The sequence below is a fragment of the Cyclopterus lumpus genome, chromosome 8 (assembly GCF_009769545.1).
Source record: "Cyclopterus lumpus isolate fCycLum1 chromosome 8, fCycLum1.pri, whole genome shotgun sequence".
NCBI lineage: Eukaryota > Metazoa > Chordata > Actinopteri > Perciformes > Cyclopteridae > Cyclopterus > Cyclopterus lumpus.
Genome location: NC_046973.1, coordinates 9,825,790 through 9,849,370, shown reverse-complemented (window position 1 = coordinate 9,849,370; position 23,581 = coordinate 9,825,790). Strand labels below are relative to the sequence as shown.

The window sequence follows — 23,581 nt, the reverse complement described above, 5'->3', positions numbered from 1 at the left end:
ACTTCTCGCCTCATAGGGTCCATTGGACCTGGCTGTGTCTGAAGCTGGTCCTGACTCCTTGCCCCTACTTGCTGCATGGACCTGGCCTCCTTCCCAATAGCCCTGCCTTCTTCGCGATGCCTCCTGTCACCGTGGCCCTGCCTCCTGCCATGGCCCTGCTGATGCCCCCTCTCTCCTCTTCCTCTTTCTGTTTCATGGATTGTGGAAATCTGGATTGTGGTCCATGCCTACTACTCATTAGGTCCTGGGACAGGGATGTCGTATGTGTACAGATTGTAAAGCCCTCTGAGGCAAATCTGTAATTTGTGATTGTGAGCTATACAAAATTAATTGAATTGAATTGAATTATTACCTTATGATTAGTGGAACAATTTGAAACCATGCAGGCTCCGTGATAATCAATTTTACATTGCCATGTGATAAATATACAATATTCCATCCCCTTGTAATATATATGTATTACATCTCTTTCTCTTCCATACAGTATGTTACTGTATTTGTGTGTATATATATATATATATACAAATAATATTAATAATAATATATTATAAATGTGGGGAAACGTTTATACTTATCCAACATATCCATAAATATTAATATAAAAGGGTGACATTTAAGCTTTTAGAATAAATAAATTCAAAATAAGCTAAAAACATAAATCCTGGTAAGTGTGTACAAATTTAAATAAAAAGGCAAAGTAGATCAAATAATGGATCGTTTAACTTGTCGTTTTCTATTTTTTAAATTTTTTTATTTCACTTACAGTTTTCTTTAACAATATTGCTTCTGGGATTATTTAATGTAACATGTTGAATAACTGTTCCATAAAATAAAGATACATTAATAAATGTCGTCATTGGAGGTACAATAGGGGTCTGCTCGATTTTCTTACCGCTTCGCCTGGAAGAGCGGTGCCACATACTGCTGACCGTCAACGATGAGTTATAGGATCCTGCTGACGGTACGAATGAGGAAATCCAAACGGTTAGTCGTGTCGCTTTCTGAATGCGTCACTCACTTGCGGTTCCGTTGCATGCTTGCTTTAGCGACAGTGAAAAGGTTTTGCTTTGCCGGACATTTTAACGGGTTTTGACGTTTATTCTTCGCCATGTCGTCTCTTCTGAAGGTCGACCGCGACCTGAAGACCAGGGTGAGTGTGGGAACCGCCCGTCCGACTCCTCGGAGACACACCGGGCCTGGACCTCGTCTATCCACGGCCTGGACATGGAGCTGCTCGACTCCCACTCCCCACGTTCCAACTGCTTTCTGGGACTCACATTTCTCTGCGCGTGTACCGTGGAAACCTGTTATGATCACGTCTGTCACTATATGCGGATGGTTATTTCTAACGCTCACAAATTTATTTTATTTTGTACTTTTCTGTATTTGTCATGCGTATTACGTCGATATTTCCAAAATCGATAGATCGTGTCGATAACGATGTAACTTAATTGGCGATGAAGCATGTTTTCTAGTAATTTATTAAACAAATTAAATTAACACATTGCAAAGCCATTTTTTGTTAAAAAAAAAAAATACATTAAAAAAAACTTAATAAAGCTAAATCAAATTAACAGTTTAAAGTTAAGTTTTATGGAATATATATACGTACGTACTATGTTTGCACTCATACACTCCGATCCAGAGTATTGAGATTAAAACAGTAATTTGTGGTATTCCTGGTAGCAGAATACTTGTCAGTAGTTTGAGTGTCAATGTTAGATGTTTTAATGGTGCATCATGATAATGCAATATATGATTTAATCCCCACATATTTACTTTGAATGGTAACAAATTATCATATTGAATGTGTATTTCATGAATATGCCATAATGAAACAGACAGCCTCGCTATTGGCTGATTTCTATTGGTTTCAAAATACAGTGCAGCTGTGAATTATTGTATATGCTTTTCAAATTAGTAGAAGGATTCTATATATGAAATACAATAGTTCAAATTAGAGTTAGTCTGTAGTATTGTACAGTGCTGTATGTAAATACGTTAATGTGAGACAATGCACATAGGATGCTAAGCAGGACAAGTAAAATACCACGACGGGCTACTAAATCTAGCTACTAATTGCCCAATCGGGCAAATGAATTGAGTTTTCTCATCAGATGAAGACCTTGTGGTCTCAAGTAAAGTAGCTAGCGTGTCACACTGGGGGTTCTAACTGCCCGTCAATCTGTCGACAGGTGGAAACATTCAGGGAGCAGATCAGCAGTGAGGTGAGTAGGGTTGCTCCTACAATTCAATCCTCTGTGTGCTCTCTTTGTCTTTTATTCCCTTTCCGGTTCAGTCGATGCCTCGCGACATCATTGTAAACCAGAGTTCAGTGTACCACAAAACGTTTCCTCCTGTTTGTTGCTGCAGGCCGAGCACCTGGTCGCCAGCTTCTTCCCCAAAAAGCTCCTGGAGTTGGATCAGTTTCTCAAGGTAAGGGACTGAGTGCTCGTTTCACAGTTCAAATGGAGTTCCAATTGTACTGATTTCAGTCCTGGTTGTTAGGGCGACACCTGGTGGTGAGGACATCCGCTTCACTGCCACAACGAACTGTAGCTCAGGTCAAAATACATACTGGACGACATGCTATTTCCTGTCAGTCAGCTAATGACAACAGCAGCAGCAGCGTTTCCACCAAGAAGTCTTGTCATAATGCAATGACATTTCCTGCTGCGTAGTGTTTACTGATTCTCGTGGAATGAATGAAAGGTGCACTGTCTCTCTTCTTTCGCACTCATCTTTCTTGTTCTCTGTCCTTTTTTAAAAGTAGTCGGGGAAGCCGACAAAGCCTAACTTTACTTTTAATGTTATCAAACATCGGTAAATTATCTCCTCCTTAAATGGTCCTTAATTGATATGATACTACTTCCTTGTTTCATGAATGAAGTGGTGCCTGAGTTGAAGCAGTGTCACATAATGCCATGAGGCATACCTTTTACCCATTGACTTTCATTGGGAAAGAGACGTCTGTAACTCTGCTTATATATTTTTTTGGGGGAGGTAAATCATCTTTCCAGTACAAACGTATGAATAACCCTCTTTTATCATCGGGTCCACAAAGTTGTAAAATGCATTAATCCAGCCAAATCCAGATTCATTCTCCGTCCTTCGTTCATGGACTGAGGGACGGGGTTGCTCTATTCAATTCAATTCAGTTTATTTTGTATAGCCCAATATTACAAATTTGCCTCAGAGGGCTTTACTATCTGTACACATACGACATCCCTGTCCCAGGACTTCACATCGGATCAGGAAAAACTCCCCAAAAATAACCTTTGACAGGGGAAAAAGGGAAGAAACCTTCAGGAGAGCAACAGAGGAGGATCCCTCTCCCCGGATGGACAGAAGCAATAGATGTCATGTGTACAGAATGGGATATATATATATATTAATTATCTCTCTCCCCCTCATTTCCTGTCATCTTTCTACTATCTCAGCGAAAGGTGTACAATGACCCTAAAATACTAAATGTCTATACATTTTTTTTTAGGCCATTGCAATATATATATTTTTTTCCTATTTTATATTCAACCTTTTCCATGTGGTCTTTACCCAGGAGCCGATTCTCAACGTGACCGACCTGAAAGACATCCATTCAGAGATTAAGTTCAAAGTCCCGGAGCCGATTCTTTTTACCAACAGCCATGACGTCGGTGACATGGTGAGTCTGCAGTGTATTCTAGCAGGTGTAGATAAGTCATCATGTGACTGGGTGACCCACTTGGTAGGGAGGGTCAAATGAAAAGGTTGCATTATGGGACAGAGGTTCCCCAAAACTAGGGGGGGAAATGTCTTCAGTGAAAACTCAGTTTTAAATCAGGTTGACATCCGCAACGAAAACATGACAAACTAATAAAGTAACACGTCGACAAATCCTCAACACAAGGTGACTTGCGGTCTAAACTTTATTAACAGATTCTGCATTCATATGCTCTAGGCACCGGGATAAGATTTTGGTATCTGAAGGATTCTGGTTTCAATTCAGTTTATTTTGTATAGCCCCCAATTACAAATTTGCCTCGGAGGGCTTTACAATCTGTACACATACAACATCCCTGACCTTTGACCTCACATCGGATCATGAAAAACTCCCAAAAAAACTGAGAAAATACTTTCACAGGGAAAAAAGTGAAGAAACCTTCAGGAGAGCAACAGAGGAGGATCCCTCTCCCCAGATGGACAGACGCAATATATGTCATGTGTACAGATGAACACCGTTACAGAGTTACATAAACACATTCAATGAATATGACAAATGTATGAATAATTAGTAGTAGGCACGGACCACGATCCAGACCTCCACATTCCATGAAACAGGAGGAGGTAGAGAGGATGGGGGGGGGGGGGGCATCAGCAGGGCCATGGCAGGAGGCCAACCCACCAGGCAGGAGGCATCGCGAAGGAGGCCAGGGGCTGGATGCAGGGGCAAGGGGTCAGGACCCAGGAACAGCTTCAGACACAGCCAGGTCCAATGGACCCTATGAGGCGAGAAGGCACAAAGACTCCGGGGAAGAAGTAAAGTTAGTAATGTGCAATGAAGAGATGTAAATTCATCCAAAAGGAGAGTAAAAAGAGGCGAGAGGGGCTCAGTGTATCCTAAAATGTCCCCCAGCAGCCTATAAGCATATCTAGGGGCTGGACCAGGGCAAAAAGTTTGTAGTCCGAGAAGTATTGACCGATCAAGTTTGAACGGGTTTTGGTTACATGAGCACGAACAGTTCCTTTTTTTATGTAGGGCAAAAGAGGCGGAGCATATTGTCCGGAATGCATTCTGGGAACCCCATGGCTATCACGTGACGGCAAATTAGCTTGTAAACTGGCTACGTGTGAAACCAAAACGCAACTCCAGCAATGCGTCTCAAGTTGCTCATCTGTAAACAGTTGACCGGTGCACTGAAGGGAAAGTCTGGACCCAGATATCTGCTGGTTATACTGCAACCCCAGGAATATTGGTTGTTGCTAAATCGTCGTCAGACCGATGGCTGATGGGTTCCGATGTCTTTGGCTGCGTACCAAAATGTACTTGCGTGAGTTTTACACAGCTGGATGAAGTTCACCGACTTCTTCATGAACTGCGCCTGGATGGCTGCAGCTTCTAGCGCTACTGAGTACCAGTAGCCAAATTGATTCAACAATGGCAGGACGTCAGTGATGACAGGCAGAGCATCTCAACGCTGATTGGCTTTTGCAACACAGCGTCACGCTGTTTTGTCCCAAGTTGAAAAATGTCAACGAAAGGCACATTTTTCGTGCCATTCCGCGATGGAAAGTCTCATTATTCACATCTGTGCATTGGCTTTGCATGGAATCTACTCGCGCAAGATTCACAACACCCCATTTGCCTTCTTTAGGGGGTAGAGTTGCTCAGTTGCCATGGAGATGGTTCAGTTATCAGGGGACCTACTTTTTCACAATATGATAAACGGTAGTCAAGTCATTCCATTGAAATCTGTTGTAGAGATATTTCAGTCTGGTCTAGATAGATGGGACCACCAAGCCCTGCTTCTAGCATGCCTAACAATGAAATGTCATCTGTTTGTGCTGCAGAATACCAAGAAAAGGAAACTAGAAGATGGAGTCACTGATGAGAGCTGGCAAGGTAAAAACAAAAGATGAGATTTTCAAAAGACTATTTTGTTTCCAGTTTTATAATATAGATATAGATATAATATAGATATTGCCCATCTCTGAGCAGTTTAACCACACCTAATTGAAATGATGATTATGAAAAGACTGCCATACCAGTGTTGATAATCGCCTGTTGAGCACAGTACACAGTAAGCAAAACAAAGATAGTCAGCTGGCCTTGCAGGACCCGGAATAACCCTAGACCTGCTCTGCATTTCGTTAGAACTCGGACCAGCAGGAACATTAGTCCTTGATGTGAAGAAGAGTGTGTAATTGTGGATGCTATGTTTGGTTCCAGGGGGAACCACAAACCTGGTGGTGCCAGAGGGGATGTTGAAATGCAACACCAAGCTGGTGGACCTGATTGAAAGAGTTAAGCCAGAGATCAGGACATTGATTGAGAAGTGTAACACAGTAAGTGTTCATACACACACACACACACACACGCACACGTACACACGGACGGACGGGACAGTTTTGGTGACGTCACCCTGCATCATCATCAGCGCTACGGCCATTCTGCTCTGAACCTGTTCATCACTCACCAAGAAATAACTGGTCATCTTAATTCTCCATACAACACTTAAAAGTAATCACCTGACCAGACGGCACAGAAAATGCCCGTATATGGTTATGTAGACCTTTCTTTATTGAAGAATAGCTCTGCTAACGCAACGGCGCTAAGCTCCCTTTTTATATCGTCAAAATAAAAGCCTCGTTCTCCGTCGCCGTGGAAAGCTTTTATTGTGAAGCAGCAGTGGGTAACGTTGAGTTTGCATGAGCAGTAACTTAACTTGTCTCCAAAACCCCCCTTAGGTGTGTGTGGTTTATTCATGTGTATATGTGTATACATGTATGTGTGTGTGTGTGTATGTGTATGTATGTGTATATATATGTATGTATGTGTATGTAAGTGTGTGTGTGTGTGTGTGTGTGTGTGTGTGTGTGTGTGTGTATGTGTATGTATGTATATATATGTATGTATGTGTATGTAAGTATGTATGTGTGTGTGTATATATATGTATATGTATATGTATGTATGTATATATATATATATATATATATATATATATATATATATATATATATATATATATATATATATATATATATATATACACACACATATACATGAGATCCATACCAATGCTTTTATAATTCTACAGCTTTATGCCATTTCTCATTTGCACTGATAAAAAAAATGCCCATATCTTTTTTTTTCTGTCAGGTAAAGATGTGGGTCCAGCTGCTCATCCCCAGGATAGAAGATGGAAATAACTTTGGCGTCTCCATACAGGTACACAAGTTCTCACTGGCTGAAATCTCTCTGTATTGTCTGGTCCTGTCCCATGGGAACGTGGATATACATCGTCTGCTTGTCCAACTATTAGTGGAGATTTCTTAGTCTTTGAGTCCTGAATGAATGTTCAACCTCAGATGAATCTGCCACATGCAGATGGTCTCTGGTGTCAGACTCTACTGGTAGTCCCTTTTTTTTTTTTCTTCAATATATCGTCCAGGTGTACTCTAGTTGCTGTCCAGTCACGGCCGGGCACAGGACGGGGCTCTGGTAGGAGACCGAGGGCACTAGCAAAATGGACGTCCTTCAGGGAGGGGCCGGGAATCAAGTAGAGAGGAAAGTTGCCATAGCCTCCATGAAAAAGCCTACACTAAATTTCGAAGTGCAGACTCTCTTATTATCCACACCAGGGGTCACTAACGGGCAGTCCGGACCCAGACGCCATTGTCTCTGCACTTAAAACCGATGGATAATTCAGAATTATTACATTTTCATGGATCGCTTCTATTTAACCGCCGCAGCTTTTTTAGCCTTTAACTGCTCTCGTTCTGCAGTCTACACACCGACCAATTGCACGCGTTGTTACTCATCTCTCGTGAGCCTACTCAGCCAGTCACATATGTGTATTCTGTTAAGTGCCGCCCTCGACTCGAGTGCCATATTCACACACGAGAGCGCCAGGAGAGACATGATAGATGGAAAAGGTATAGTCAGAAGTTATTTCAGTTGGTGCTTCAAAAAGAGAAACATGGACAGCTTAATCAGAGCCTTTAACCAAGAATGTACAGACTCTTATATGTTTATTATTCCCACAACCAGTTCAAAAGCCTTTAATAATGTGCAGACTCTTATATGTTTAAAAGCCTTTAATAATGCACCGACTCTCATGTTTGTTGTTCCCACAACCAGTTCAAAAGCCTTTAATAATGTACAGACTCTAATATGTTTATTGTTCCCAAAACTAGTTCCAACGCCTTTTAATAATGTACAGACTTGTATATATTTATTATTCCCTCAATCAGTTCCAAAGCCGTTAATAATGTACCGGCTTGTATATGTTTACTGTTCTCACAACCAGTTCAACAGCAGTATGTCTCATACGTTCAGCGATATTAAAGCAGCGGTGTGAAGATCCACTACGAGACAAAGCTCAGATCTTATGAGCAAACGTACCGACTCTCATCCGATATGAAGGCACAGAAAAATAAAGCTAAGAGCCCAATATGATCATAATCCTGCCACATGAATGAACTGCCCAACAATTATGTTAAGAGGAGAAATTATCTGAAACAAGTGGTTTAATAACCAGATAAAAGTCCCTACCCATATATTTCTCTTTTTAGATAACAGGAACACAATATCTTGGCTCTTTTGATTGGCATCGCTTGACACCCGAATAAACAGAATTTAAGGCTGCAGGACAATTCAGTTAAATTATTATAATTATTAATTATTATTTTTATTTTTTATTTTAAGTCACATTTTTCAAAAGCTTTCCGTTTTAAATCTGACCTTTTTATTTTACTAGAAATAAGAGAAGACAATATGTATTGTATTAGATTATGTATTCAATTTGAAATCTGTAATAATAAATATTGTTTAGATGTTGTTCAATTGAACTTTCATTTGACGGTCAGTTGTTGACTATATACAGACGTTAATCCAACTGTTGGCTACTTCAATAAAAAAAAGGACACAAAATCATAGAGCACAACATTTGACATTATTGTGATGTTCGTTGGATGAGGACATTCTCTCTAAATGGACCTCGCTGAATTTGAGTTGAATACCCTTGATCTACGGCACCCATTAATGTCAGTTACTACAATAAACACATTCGGCTGAAAGTCGCCGGTTACCACGGTTACTCATTGAACCAAATCACCAGACGCAACAATGCAGATGAGCCGGAGGCTGCTACCAAAGCGTCCATAATAGTCCATGCTGCACCTCATGAGGCAGTAATTCATGCAAAAGGAGCCCCGACCAAGTATTGAGTGCATACTGTTTAATGTACATGCCAATATTTCTGTATTACAAATCATTGTTTTTAATTGGACTTATGGAATATTCACATATGCTGAGATGCAGAATGTTGGGTTTTCATTAGCGCTAAGCCATGATCATTAAAATTAATTAATAAACACTTAAAGTGTGTGTGTAATGAATCTAATATATGAGTTTCACTTTTTGAATTACTGAAATGAATCACTGTTTCAATGATATTCACATTAATTGAGATGTGTGTGTGTGTGTGTGTATATATATATATATATATATATATATATATATATATATATATATATATATATATATATATATATATATGTGTGTGTATATGTTTCAGTTGAATGGAGGCTGTTTCTGCAGTCCCTAGGCCACTGGGGTTCAGCAGTGATGTGCTCCACTGTCTGGTATCTGGCAACAGAGTAATGTGTCAGTGTCTTGGTTGTCATAGAAATGGAATGCTTAGTATCCTAGGAAGTGTGTGTGTGTGTGTGTTGCAATAGTTGTCACCATGTCTGTCATTTGTCCCCTTGGTCTGTAGGAGGAGACGGTGGCAGAGCTGAGGACGGTGGAGTCCGAGGCGGCATCCTACTTGGACCAGATCTCCAGATATTACATCACAAGAGCCAAGCTCGTCTCCAAAATCGTCAAGTACCCTCATGTGGTGGGTAGCGAGCGTCGTCGAGCACGTCCTCTGAGGGAAAACTGGTTGGGTTGTACTCGTAATTAACGGTCCGTGTCTCTCCTCTGCAGGAGGACTATAGAAGGACCATAACGGAGATCGATGAGAAGGAGTACATCAGTTTGAAAATCATCGTTTCGGAGCTCCGGAATCAATATGTAAGTTTGCCTTATGAAAACGTTGTCACACAAGGTCAGAAACCTCATGCAGGAAGAGCCTGGTGTCTAGGTTATGGAGTTATTAGTAGTCCTCAATAGAACCTTTTCCACTGTCTTACCATCTAAACCAGTGATTGCTCTACCTCGGGCTCAGGACCTCCCAGTGGATGCCAGGATCACTCTGAGAATTAAAGGGAAACATAGACATGTCTTCTAATAATACACAAAATTCTGTTCATTCTTTTCTGACTTGTGCTTATTTCATGGGAAATTCTGCAGTACCATACTTGTGTGAGGAGATATAGTGTCATCCATCTTTATATAAAGTCTACGCTGGACAGGATGGCCGAAACGATAGAAATCCTGTCATGCTCAAATGTGACCAGCACCACGCTGTTCTTAATATTTCTGCTTGTTGCTTTCAGGTGATTCTTCATGATATGATCCTGAAGAACATTGAGAAGATCAAGAAACCCAGAAACAGCAACGCTGAAGCTCTTTACTGACAAACCCCTATACACACACACACACACACACACACACACACACACACACACACACACACACACACACACACACACACACACACACACACACACACACACACACACACACACACACAAGCTCAGTCAAACAGTCCTGACCAATTATTCTAGCTTTTGTTTTGGAGTAAAACCTCAAGACAATTCATGAAGTGTCAAATATGATGCTGCCTTTTGACCGATGCTGTGCTGATATTCAGTAATGAAAAGTTTAAACATAATGATGCTCTCTCTTCTGAAACCGTAGTGAGCCATAGACGTAAGAAAAAAAACATGCATACATTTCAGCTATTGGGGAACCCGCCTCATCTTTGTTTTTTGTCCTTGCTCTGCAGTCATCAACATGCTTTCTGACGTGTAACCTTCAGTTTGGGCTTTCCAGTACTCTGGAACCTGACCTCGGACTCTTCTTGGTTTGCTTTTCTTACAATAATTATCCTGACTTCACGCTTCTGGAGCAAAGATTGCCTCCATGGCCGTCCTCCCATCTGCTCCACTGGGGCTTCCTCTCTGGGTTAACTGTAGCCCCCCCCCCCCCCAAGATGCTCTGCCTCTCCCAGTTGACTGTCAAGGAACCATCTGCTCAAATGGTATGCAGATAGATTACTTTCCTAGTGGCTTCACAAAACAGCTGTAGTTCTGTAGTTTTAGTTGTTGTAGTTATCCTGACGCACAGAGATTTGACTGTACAGTTTATAAAGACCTGATGGAGGATTCCTGCTTCTTTATTTCTCCCCCTGCCCACTGTGCTTTGTTTTGTTTCGTGCTTGTAGCATCTTAGCGTCGGTGACATTTGAAAACACTTTTGCATCCCAAGAAAAAATAAATAAGTGCCCCTCGAGGTCCAGACACACATTGAACCTGGGATCCTCTGAGAATGGTCTGCAAACGGCAGTGTTCATAAAGGGTTGCACTGTTGCTGGATGCAAACTCAGCAATGTGCCTCCATGTGTCTCTCTCTTGTGATCAAGCAGGCTTGAACTGGAAACGTTTTGTCAAATTGGTTTTGAATACAGCAACGAGAGTGTCTGGTTTCACTTGAACATTTTTATTTTTTATCTGGAGTTTTCAGTTTTCACCAGATTTAGTCACCTCATGAAGCAATACTGAAGTCAACTTGCCTGTGGAAGATGACATGGTGAAGTTAGGGACTGTCTTTAAAGTGCACGCAAATATGATTTCATTTTAAGCTTTTAAGCAAACAAAGGGATAAAGGAATGGACCAGATGGGGATTGTTACTTTGTTCAAATTCCTACTGACTCATAATCGCTTTTGAATAAATTGGAATGCAACCCATGTAGCCCTTTTTAAAAAATATTTCTTTGAAGAACATGGCGAGGTGTATTCACTGTCAGTTGTGAAGAGACCAGACCAGAGACCATTTTCTTTTAATCAGAATAAACTCTTGACAAGTAAAATCTGGAGTCTCTCCCTCTGTTCTGAAGAAGCAAACGCTCTCTCGGGAAACAAAAATAAAACTATTTGTCCAAAGCAGGGGTGTCTCATTTCAGTTAATGTGCAGGACCAGTAAAACCATTGTATAATAAAATATGAAAACACTTTCAAATGTATCACCCTCTTTTAGTGTAAAAAACGTAATTAATTTACATGACACGATGCGCTCATCTCTTGGCTATATGGCCAAAAAAACCTGCTGTGTCATCAAACCTGCAAATGCTGAATTAATTTGCTTGTCATTGTAAGTGCTTGTATTTGTTGCCATGAGTTCTAAACCTTGAGAACTGAAAGTGCTGTGAACACACCAAGCACACTTACGCCTGAGATCCTGATAACCTGGTTTTACAGATGTAAAGGAGAAAATAAGACGCATGGATCGTGAATTTTGGTGATGCCACCAATTTACATTTAATAGAATTATATAACCAATGTGGGGGGTGTAAAGGGGGTCCATAGCTTGGTTTTGCCCAGGGACCCCTTCCATGTTAATCAGTTACAGTATGAAAGTAATTATGGAACACTTATTTTATTTCCATGTTAACTGATACAAAATAAGGCTATGTAACATAGAATGTGACAATGTAACATGGAGTCTCAGCAAGTTGATTTTCTCATATTTGTATTGACGGAACACAGGAAATTGCTGTAAAAGCTCACCTACTTTGAAAAAAAGTGTCCATACTAGCATAATTATGAATCATGATGGGATCTGGGGAGGACACCATTAGGAGTGAAAAAAGTTATTTTCTTTATTATAACTTGTTGTGGTCATTTATTTTAATAACTGGTCTATTTTAAAAGAAGAGTTCAGCATTTTGGAAACACGTTACATTTTCTTTCTTGAAAAGATTGTTAGAGATCTCTTTTTGAGAGCACAGAGCTGTAATCAGGAAGTGGTGAGCCTAGCGTAGCACACAAACAGCACCTATAAGACTGTCTGGTAGAAGTGTTTGTTTAACAGGGAAATAAACAAATGAAACCATTTACAATGTCTGGTTTTCACACTCCGTTCTGTTTTCATGACAAGTTGACTCCTAGTGTGGGCTGCCGGATCGGGGCTGTGTGGTAAGTTGTCAAACTCTGGGCCAAAGGCTGGGCCTTGCTGTTCATTAAGAAAAGTCTTCCAAGAACCACACATTTCTGTTTTTACATTTCTGTTTGTGTACAGAATAAACTATAGAGAGTGTTGAATAGTGAGTTTTAACGGTGTTGGTATTTAACTTTGGAAAGAGCCAGGCTAGCTGTTTCCCCCTGCTTTCAGTCTTTATGCTAAGCTAAGCTAACCAAGACCTGACTCCAGCTCAATACTTAACCCACGAATATGATCTTCTCAATGCACTTTCAGAAACAAAGCACATTTTCCAAAATGTTGAACAATTCCTTCACTCAATTTCTTGCCCATCTCTCATATGTAGCACAAATAATGTGCCGCCCCAAATTGCCTCTATAAACACGTTAACATTGACATCAAGTTTCTTGATAGATCGGTAATAAACCCGAATATATCTCTTGAGTTGAACACCTTGCAGTGCCCAACAAATCAGACCGAATCCTCAAACTTCATGACCCCTTCGAAGCCGTTGTAGGTGAAGGGTTCAAGGACGGGGCTGCAGGTCTCTTGAGCAAGGCAGGCCATCCTATTGTTGTCACAGCTGTCCTCGCTGCCTGGGGCAATGTTACACCCCATCGGCAGAGTGGATGGACGGGTCCTCGTCAAAGTAGTTGTGGGGACGCAGCAGGACCCCGCCACCGTTGCCCACGGTTACCGTGTTAGGGATGTCCTCAGAGTGGGGGATGTGGAGGAAGCCAGTTGTCACCCAGGCAACCAGGTCCTGCAGGAACATTATCATACACATCATGCAAATTCCTTTAGCTAAGTTACCTCAGTTTAAATTTAAATGTGTGTTTGTGTTATAAATTTCACATCCAGGTTCTATCTCGACACACCTCGTCTTCGATGCTTTCGTTGTCTTCAATGTACTTGCTAAAGTCCACAGCTGGAGACCAGATGTTGTTTTGACTGTACAGGCTGCTGCTGGTCTGCTCTAAGTCCTTATGCTTGGTAATGGCAACCTTATACCTGTAGACAAACAAATGGCTTTGAACCAGCAGAACCACACCTGAAGCTCTAAGGCTGCATTGTGTTTCATAGGAGTTGAATTGTCTGATGTGACTGCTCTCCACACCTCTAACATCTGGAGCACAACCCCAATCATGGCACTGTGAATCATTGTGAAATTCTGGACATTCACTTTACTATCAGGTAGTGCATTTAACTTTATTTCGCCATCTTGACACCGTGTCTAACACAACTTGAATTCATCAAGGCAAAAGAAGAGCTCACAATCATGAACTTTTAACAATACAATACCTGGCCCAAGACATGGCCCTCTCCTCGGGCTGGCTCTCTGGGAGGTGGTCCCCGGTGAAGCTGAACACCTGCAGCCTGTAGGTGCGCTGGTGGCCCCAGCGGTTGGTCTTGTTGCTGGCGATGTGGAGGTAGCGAGGAGTCTTGGTGTCATAGCGCAGAGCCGCTTCCTGTGGGGGCGTCACAGTAGACATTCAAGAGTTATTTTTTGGGCTGCAACACTGGTGGATGAAGATATTGTAATTTCCATGAATAGTTGCCGGAAATACGTCATTAATGGTCTATTTGATAATTTGTATGTTTTAAAAGGCTTGAGCTGCCTGATATCCAGCAATATTAACAACATAATTAAACAGAACCAGTAGCACCAACAAAGTCAATGTTTAAAGCTCCAACCAGGATATTTTATTTGAGGGTGCTTGTGGCAGTGTCTGTGGACAAAGGAAGTAGTCCGTTTGCATTTTACTGCAGAAGGGATTAGTCCGCCCGGTGCAGTCCTGGTTCTGGTTCTCCCTCTCTCCAACGGTGTGTTATAGTAAACCCTTTAACCATAAACACAGTGGTTGTATCGATATGAAGGGTGATAACACACCACAAAAAGTAACAAAGCATGGTAAAAGAAAAAGGCTCCTGAAAGACAAAAGCCGCCTTCATCCTGGGGGTGTTGGCGATATGTTCAGTTCATTATGAAACTGTGCCGGGCCAAGATTGTGCTGATAATTAGAGTGAAAGGAAGCGGAGCTATGTGTGCACAGGTGTGGTATGTGTATCAGCTGGCTGTCAGAGAGGAGAGAGAGTGAGAATGGGCAGAGTCTATCGATAGTGATGTAATGATTGCATTTGATTCAATACCACGTCTCAATGTGACGGAGGACTCCTGTGCTAATTTTAGTTCGTCCCAGATTGATCATCTTGTCGATTGTGCTACAGGCTCACTGAGAATGACACTAGACTCGATAGCGCCTCTGAAGAAGAAGACGGTGAGGCAAAGGAGGTTTGCTCCCTGGTATAACCCTCAGACCCGCAAACTATAGCAAACATCACGAAAGCTTGAAAGCATATGGCGTTCCACCAATCCGGAAGAATCACGCTTAGTTTGGCGAGATATTCTTAAAACATATAAGAAGGCCCTCCGTAATGCCAGAGCAGCCAATTACTCATCAGTAATAGAGAAAAATAAGAACAACCCCAGGTTTCTCTTTAGCACTGTAGCCAGGCTGACAGAGAGTCACAGCTCTGTGGAGCCGTGTATTCCAATAGACCTCAGTAGTAATGACAATTGCCCTCAACCAGTGCCGATCTGTCCTCAAGTGGAGTGGCCTTGGAGAAAGGCCATCCAAATAAACACCAGGGCATACAGCCCTGGTGTTTATTTGGATGGCCTTTCTCCCATCAACCTTGGCCAATTGTCTTCAACGGTTTCTACTTCTAAACCGTCTACCTGTCTCTTGGACCCCATCCCAACGAGGCTGCTTAAAGACATGTTGCTTTTAATTGGCACCTCTCTGCTGGATATTGTTAATGTGTCTTTGCTAACAGGCCATGTACCACATTCCTTCAAAGTAGCTGTAACTCTCCTGAAGAAGCCCACTCTTAATCCAGAGGTGTTGGCTAACTACAGACCGATCTCTAACCTTCCCTTCCTCTCTAAGATCCTTGAGAAAGTAGTTGCACCATTGATCATGACATCCCATTACAGAGATTGGATCAGTCGATTGGCATTTCAGGTACCGCACAAAGTTGGTTTAAATCCTATTTATCAGAACGATCTCAATTTGTATTTGTAAACGATGAAGCCTCAATGACCACCAACGTTAATCACAGAGTTCCACAAGGTTCTGTGCTTGGACCAATTTGAATCACCTTATCTATGCTTCCTTTGGGAAATATTATCAGGAAACACTCCAGAAACTTTCATTGTTATGCACATGATACTCAATTCTATCTATCGATCAAACTTGAGGAGGCCAACCAGCTCGCTAAAATTCAACCATGTCTTAAAGACATAAAAACATGGATGACCTGCAACTTCCTGATGTTAAACTCGGAAAAAGTTATTTTACTCGGCCCTAAACACCTCAGAGATCAATTATCTGGTGATGTAGTTTCTGTAGATGGCATTGCCCTGGCATCGAACACCACTGTAAAGAATCCCGGCGCTAACATTTCAAAAATCAGGCAGAAAAACTGGTTCACGCGTTTGTTACTTCCAGACTGGATTACTGCAACTCCTTATTATCAGGCTGCTCTAATAAGTCTCTTAAGTCCGTCCAGTTGATCCAGAATGCTGCAGCTTGTGTGCTCACAAAAACGAAGAAAAGAGATCGGATTACTCCTGTATTAGCTGCACTGGCTCCCTGTAAAATCAAGAATCACATTTAAAAATCTTCTCCTCACCTACAAAGCCTTGATTGGTGATGCACCATCATATCTTAAGGAGCTTGTAGTACAATATTGCCCCACTAGAGAGCTGCGCTCACTAAATGCAGGGCTACTTGTGGTTCCTAGAGTCTTCAAAATTAGGATGGGAGCCATAGCCTTCAGTTATCAAGCTCCTCTTTTATAGAACCAGCTTCCACTTTCAGTCCGGGAGGCTGACACAGTCACCTCATTCAAGAATAGACGTAAGACTTTCCTCTTTAATAGTGCTTATAGTTAGGGCTGAATCAGGTTTGCCCTGGTCCAGCCCCTAGATATGCTGCTAGAGGCTTATAGGCTGCTGGGGGATGTTTTAGGATACACTGAGCACCTATCTCCTCTTCTCTCTCTACTTATGGATGAATTTATATCTCTCCATTGCACCTTACTAACTCTGCTTCCTCCCCGGAGTCTTTGTGACTTCACGTCCCATAGGGTCCATTGGACCTGGCTGTGTCTGATGCCTCCTGCCTGGTGAGCCGGCCTCCTGCCATGGCCCTGCTGACCGCCCCGCCCCCCCTCCTCTCTACCTCCTTCTTTTTCATGGATTGTGGAGGTCCATTCATACATTGTCATATGCATTGAATGTGTTTAAGTAACTCTGTAATGCTGTTCATTCTGTACACATGACATCTATTGCTTCTGTCCATCCGGGAAGAGGGATCCTCCTCTGTTGCTCTCCTGAAGGTTTCTTTCCTTTTTTCCCCGTGAAAGGTTATTTTTTGGGAGTTTGTCCTGATCCGATGTGAGGTCCTGGGACAGGTATGTCATATGTGTACAGATTGTAATGCCCCCTGAGGCAAATTTGTAATTTGTGATATTGGGCTATACAAAATAAACTGAATTGAATTGAATTAATGCTGTATTGACTTAATGATAAATGAAAGTTCGCAGGTCCTAAATCTTGATTCTGAGTAGAGTCTCAAGTCTTTGTGAGGACGAGTCTCAAATCAAGTTTCATGTACGACTTCAGTGAAACTCGAGTCCCCATCTCCCTTGTGATCAATAATAAATTTACGTCCAACGTATTTCACAATAAGTCATCTCTGTATGATATCAAAGTGTTTTTCAAATGTACTGTTAATCATGAAATGTCTTTGGTCTTATTTGTTTCTCAGCCTCTGAAACAGCACATTGGAGTCTGTGATTGAAAGTGGAGCCGGCAGGCTGAGCCCTGGCAGGGGAACAGACGGTCAGCTTAAGTACGCTGACTTGTAAGTCTGTTTACTTCGCCATGTGACATTGGCATCTAAACTGGACGAGAAAATAAGTGTGTTTACACACAGTTTAATTTAGGTATCAAGTCTACAAACTGACAGTCAAACAACTTGCAAACTCAGCATTTACATCACAGTATAAAGTTGTTACGGTGAGTGTGTTCGTGAACATTTGCCTATTTACACATTCATCCACCTGATAAGTCCAATATTCTCTCTGTTTTTGGTCTCCACCAACTACTAAAAACAAGAACAAACACGGTGTAGCTTTTTCACTAAGAACAGCTTCTTGCTGCTGCTGGAAACATGAAAAATGAAAGATGAGCGTTTATGGGCTGTAAAACCTGTGCTGCAAGAGGCTAAAACGCTACATACAGCTCACAAAATAAAACGAATGAAAGGATTTGATTGGCTGTATTAAATGAAGCTCCTTATCTCTGTAGACTCTGACCTTCATAGTGAAACCACGCAGTAAATGTGATTTACAGAGTAGATGAGTAGGCATTGGACTAATTAATTAAGAATATGTTAATTGATGAAGATGTTTATTTTTATACAAAAATGTTGTCCTCTTAAAAATATTTGTGCTCTATAAACAATTTATTCATAAACACATTGGTTGCATAAATATGAAGAGTGATGATCAAGCATTATGAGAAATTTAGAATTATCGCATGATATTTTTACAATCCCTGGATAATAAAAATATTTAGAGATGAAAAATGTGTTATGGTCAGTTTAACAATTATGTGGCTTGATACAAAGGTATTTGGGAGAAGAGCCCTTCATTGTGATTAACTGTAACACAAACAACTGTGAGTGGTTCCAGTGCAGAGAAGGCGTCATGCTGTCTCCACACAGCCTCTTCCCCTAATGAGTACTCAAAACAAGCTAATGCAAACTACTGTGAAGGAAGTCCAGAAACAATGGCAGACCTGTTCTGTTTTGAGTTGCTTCTCTACCAGCTGAGGGACCAGAGTGGAGCGATCGGCCATCCACGGCAGCGACACATTGACATATTCCATGTCTTTCGTCTGGAAATAATTATTCACTCCTGCAGAGGATATGAAGCAGACATGTTTTTAATAATACTTGTTTTCTGTTGTAGTTTGAAACATGTTGATGTTCCTGTAGAGCGATGGAAGCATTTGGCAGAGTAAATTTAAATAAAATGTAATCTCACAATAGCATTATCATTAATTGGGTACAAATTAAATAACGCATTTGCTTTTTCACTATGAGCATGGACCATCTCTGAACATATAATGGAAAAGCCATTTAACATGTACATTTCAAACACCAACTCTGCTTTATGCAACAATATTAAAACATTAATTAAAACATGAAAATATATATTTTGCATTTTTAGGTACATCATTTAAGTCCCATTTGATATTACCTTCATGCACATTCCATGACATTTAAAATAAATGTACATTTCATTTTGAAAGACTAATCTTCTCCACCTACAAAGCCTTGATTTGTGATGCACCATCATATCTTAAGGAGCTTGTAGTACCATATTGCCCCACTAGAGAGCTGCGCTCACTAAATGCGGGGCTACTCGTGGTTCCTCGAGTCCTAAAAGAGCCTTCAGTTATCAAGCTCCTCTTTTATGGAACCAGCTTCCACTTTCAGTCCGGGAGGCAGACTTAGTCACCTCATTTAAGAGTAGACTTAAGACTTTCCTTTTTAATAAATTTGTAATTTGTGATATTGGGCTATACAAAATATACTGAATTTAATTGAATTTAATTAATCTAGCTTTATAGTTTACAATATTTTAATGTCATTTAAAATGTGAAAATGAATAGGGATGGCGCCCAGTTACAATTACATTGCAATGCTGTCTAAAAGAAATTCAAGCACAGCTGTCAGTCATTCATTTCACCAGACAGAGATCAGCTGGAGGTGAAATGCAGCTGCTATCTGCAGGTGGAACGATTGTGAATTAGGATAATAAGTTAGATGATAACCTGATAAAGGAGCAAACGCTCATGACCGAGCAGAGCAAACCCTTTCAAGTACTCTGTAGTCCTGAGGTTATGTTTTTAATATGCTGTATACAGTGACATACATATAATCACACAGAGAGAATGAGCTATATTCCATCCCTTTACACACAGAGCAAATGCTATTTGTATTTGTAGTCATTACTAAACAGATTGAATGACCAGATTATTCTCTCTGTGCTAATATGAAGCACATGTTTGAATGCATTATACAAATACTTGGATTGGCCAGAATCTGATGATATGATTGATACAAATGCTACGATGCGATATGTCATGATATATTGCGATATATTGCAATGAGCAATATCTAGCTGTAAGCAAAGAGATATAATGCCATGTTAATAATGTAATTTTAGGTAAACTGTGCTCTATAAACACCGCTGTATGTATGAAATCTTATTGCAATCAAAACAATGTGATCTACATTTTGCATTTATCTCTCCGACTTTGAGTGCAAATGTAATGAGCTCACCGCTGCATGTGACTAACTTTTGGAAAATAGAATCAGCATTCTACCTAATATTGTGATAATTTATATTTTTTATAATTTCTCATACGCATAATACATTATAATCAGCTCACTGCATTATATAATTGCAGTTATTGCATTCGATAAATATCGGATCATAGTGTATAACCATATTATAAGGCATATAAAGCAAAAAAGATTTTAATGTATTACAACATCAGGAATTATAATCCATTATGATCCATTATGTCAGTGAGTGACCATATAGTAGAATATGTGACCTGTATAAGTCATTAAAAAAGGCTTTATGATATTTGTGTTGTGATTATTGTTATAATATATTGTGAATAATTATGATTGCTTATAACTATAATGAGCATGTGTATAATGCCATAACAAATAAATAAGTGTTGTTATTGAGTGGTTCCATGTGACCCAGCTCCAGATGCGCACAGACTGACTCACCCAGCACGTCGAGGTCCACCTTGAAGTTGATGAAGTGGGTGTGGATGTTCCCCAGCACGTTCTCCGCCACCTGGTGCCCGTATTTCAGGCTGCCGGCCACCAGGTAAGACGATGAGATGTACCCGGTGGCGTGCACCTTGGCCTCCACTGACCCACTCTGGTAGAAGATGAAATCCCACATGTAGTCGTAGTTCCCAATGGCCGTTATGGTCCTGAAGACCAGGGCGCTGTTCACCATCCCCCCGTAGCTGTTGTGGAAAAAGTCCGAGAAGTGCCTCCGCAGGGGCTGACCCGTGTTGTGCTCGAACACGCAGATCGAGTTCCTAAACCGGACAGGGGCCGGGACGTCGATGTAGCGGTACGTGTCCACGTAGGTGGCCTCGTGGGGGCAATCCACACCGCGCACCAGTTCGTGAGCGAAGCGCCCGACCCCGATACTCGAGTCCAGAAACTTGGTCAGGATCATCCCCGGCGTCACGGAGCCGTACACGGACATGGCCTCCTGCACGCTCAGCTCGTAGAGGATCCTCTCTCCGTTGAAGCGCACATCGAACACCCTCATGCCCGTGAGAGAGCTGAGCCCGAAGGCGAAGCTCCAGTCCAGGTACAGGACGTGGTTGTGGCTGATGCTGTAGCGCTTCCCCTCTGCGTAAAAGAGCTGTGGGCCGATCTGCAGAGGCTTGTTCCTGGGCTTCAGTGACCCGTGCTCAGGCGACTTCTTGTACACTATCTTCTTAACAGACCCCGCGTCGTATTGGTGCTGAAGTTCCTCTATGGTGTTGAAGTATTGGCCGTTATAGAGCAGCCGCTCCACTTTCCAGTCGGACGCGTTGAGGCTCTGGTGGTTCACCAGCACTTCAAAGCCCACTGGGTGGATGTACATGCCGGCCACGTCCCTGAAGAAAGATATCCAGGTATTTCTGTCCCCGGACTGGACCCCGCGGGGCATCTGCTCGAACGCGTTCAGCGTCTTGTCCAGATCCACGTCGAAGCTCTCTTTCATCAGGGTCCCCAGCTTTGAGAAGACATCCTCCAGGAATTTGAAAAACAAGTTGTATTCCCCGACGGTGACCGTGCGTGCAGTGATGGGGAGTTCGGTCTTGTACCGCTCCTGGGTGACATCTCTGTAGTATGTCGGGTTGGGAAGAGGCCCCACGACGTACTCCTTAACGTAGCCGCGCTTGCCGTGGAAGACCACCGCCGTCGCCTCCCTGGTCGGCTTTGCTCCTTTCTCGTCCAAGTAAGCCAACACATCCGCTTTCCTGGGCAGGGACAGCTCTATGAGGAACAAGAAGTTCTCCGACGGCTTGGTGATCTGGTTGGTAGAGATGTCCAAGTCTTTCTGTCCGAGCAAGTACTGTTGGACCTGCAGGTACTCCTCCCGGGTGAGGTCGGCGAACGCGCGGCTGCGCTCGTCATGCTTGCGCCTCAGCGGGTGGACGCGCTGCGCGGAGCATTTAGGCGCCCTGCTGGAGTGGATGCCCATCAGCACGATGTTGAGGATGATGGAGGCGAGGACGAAAAGGACGAGCGTCCATTTGGCGAAAGAGTTCATGCTCCGCTCGACCATTACGCACGTGGAACAAAGGGAATGCTGAGCACCGGGCAGCGGGCAGCAGCAAGCTGTCACAGGCTTTGGGAGAAGAGGGACGCGCCCCTCGACTCTTCCGTTCCCCAGCCCTCCCCCCTCCTTGAATGAACAGTTGTGGAATGTCTTGAAGCCTCTGTTCAGGCCAACATTACTATTTTAGTTTCGGCAGGGGTGGAAGAAGTATTGCAGATATGTTACTTATGTAAAAGGAGCAATACCACAGTGTAGCAATACTCTGTTTCAAGTCTTTAAAGAGGATACTTTTACCATTACAATGTTAACTACCAAAAATACAAATACCCATGCACAATGGCTTATTGTTATTGACGCATTAATATGTTCATTGCATTAGTGTTGCAGCTGGTAGGTTGAGTTGAGTAATATGTTGCATTAATTATCTAGATCTGCAAAGCAAATAAAGTTGTCACAAATGTAGTCTAGTAAAAAGTACATTTGCCTCCAGTAGAAGTATAAAGTAGCATCAAATGGAAATATTCGTAGTAAAGTGAAAGTACCTGAAAACTGTGCTTCAAGGGACAGTGTGTAGGACTTAGCGCCATCTAGTTGTGAGGTTGCAAAATGCAACCAGTTGAAATGTCTCCCGTGTGTCGTGTACGAAAACTATGGGGGAAAAATGAAAGAAAACAATGGCCCAGTTACATCGACGATCCACAGAGAAGCTGCGAGGCGAGAAAGCACAGAGAAATACCCTCAACAGACATGTGTCTCTTTCCAGAAATCGTGACCTGGTTACTTAAGGGGATCCACAGGCCTTGATGGAGCACTTCCATCCAACTGCATTGCTGTTGAGTTTTGATAAATAGCACCACAGGTAAGAGGGGGAAAAAGTGAACTGTCGCTTTCTCTGATGAAATCACCTTTTGCTTTATATCCGTCCATATCAAGCTGCTAAAATGTAACAATCTTACTGAAAGACTTTATACTCTTGCACTATAAAAACAAACACACACATGTTATCTTATTTTACTTAGTAACATTTTGTATTCCTGTATTCTTGTGTATTTGTATCTTGTACATTGTCTATCTTTGTTGTTTGCTGCTACTGGCTGGCTGTGGGCCATCAAACTAAATGTTGTTATATAACAACAATGACAATAAAAACCTTTATCTTTATTGTATTACATTGTGCATCTCCCTAAACTAACTACAAGTATCGGTGAGAACTGACAGTAGGCAGCAAAGCAATAAAACAGCACCAACATAAGTCATTGTAGAGGCATTTTTCCTTCATTGAATCC

The 23,581-nt window shown here is 41.9% G+C and overlaps 2 protein-coding genes across 3 annotated transcripts; one reads left to right on the top strand and one right to left on the bottom strand.

Moving 5' to 3' along the window:
* The first annotated feature begins 991 nt into the window (after positions 1-991).
* LOC117735218 (proteasome activator complex subunit 3-like) lies at positions 992-11,888 on the top strand. 2 transcript variants are annotated; one of them, XM_034539719.1, is made up of 11 exons: positions 992-1,150; positions 2,196-2,228; positions 2,374-2,436; positions 3,560-3,664; positions 5,551-5,602; positions 5,930-6,045; positions 6,860-6,928; positions 9,480-9,602; positions 9,692-9,778; positions 10,204-10,305; positions 10,380-11,888. In XM_034539719.1, exons 1-10 carry the CDS (start codon positions 1,109-1,111, stop codon positions 10,282-10,284), a joined length of 771 nt encoding a protein of 256 aa, XP_034395610.1. In that variant the 5' UTR covers positions 992-1,108; the 3' UTR covers positions 10,285-10,305; positions 10,380-11,888. The 2 variants fall into 2 exon arrangements, with proteins under 2 accessions (XP_034395610.1, XP_034395609.1); XM_034539718.1 differs by having other exon boundaries at positions 10,204-11,888.
* Positions 11,889-12,475: 587 nt separating this feature from the next.
* Positions 12,476-22,301, bottom strand: aoc2 (amine oxidase copper containing 2). The gene is given in 6 exon segments (XM_034539717.1): positions 12,476-13,457; positions 13,459-13,611; positions 13,727-13,859; positions 14,151-14,317; positions 18,718-18,836; positions 20,732-22,301. Coding segments are annotated over 6 exon segments (2,280 nt in total). The 3' UTR covers positions 12,476-13,319.
* Positions 22,302-23,581: the final 1,280 nt, after the last annotated feature.

Coding starts and splice junctions, on each gene's coding strand:
- LOC117735218 (XM_034539719.1), top strand. CDS start 1,109: ATGTCGTCTCTTCTGAAGGTCGACCGCGACCTGAAGACCAGG. Junction 2,229..2,373: donor GGGAGCAGATCAGCAGTGAG/GTGAGTAGGGTT, acceptor TTGTTGCTGCAG/GCCGAGCACCTGGTCGCCAG. Junction 2,437..3,559: donor AGTTGGATCAGTTTCTCAAG/GTAAGGGACTGA, acceptor GTCTTTACCCAG/GAGCCGATTCTCAACGTGAC.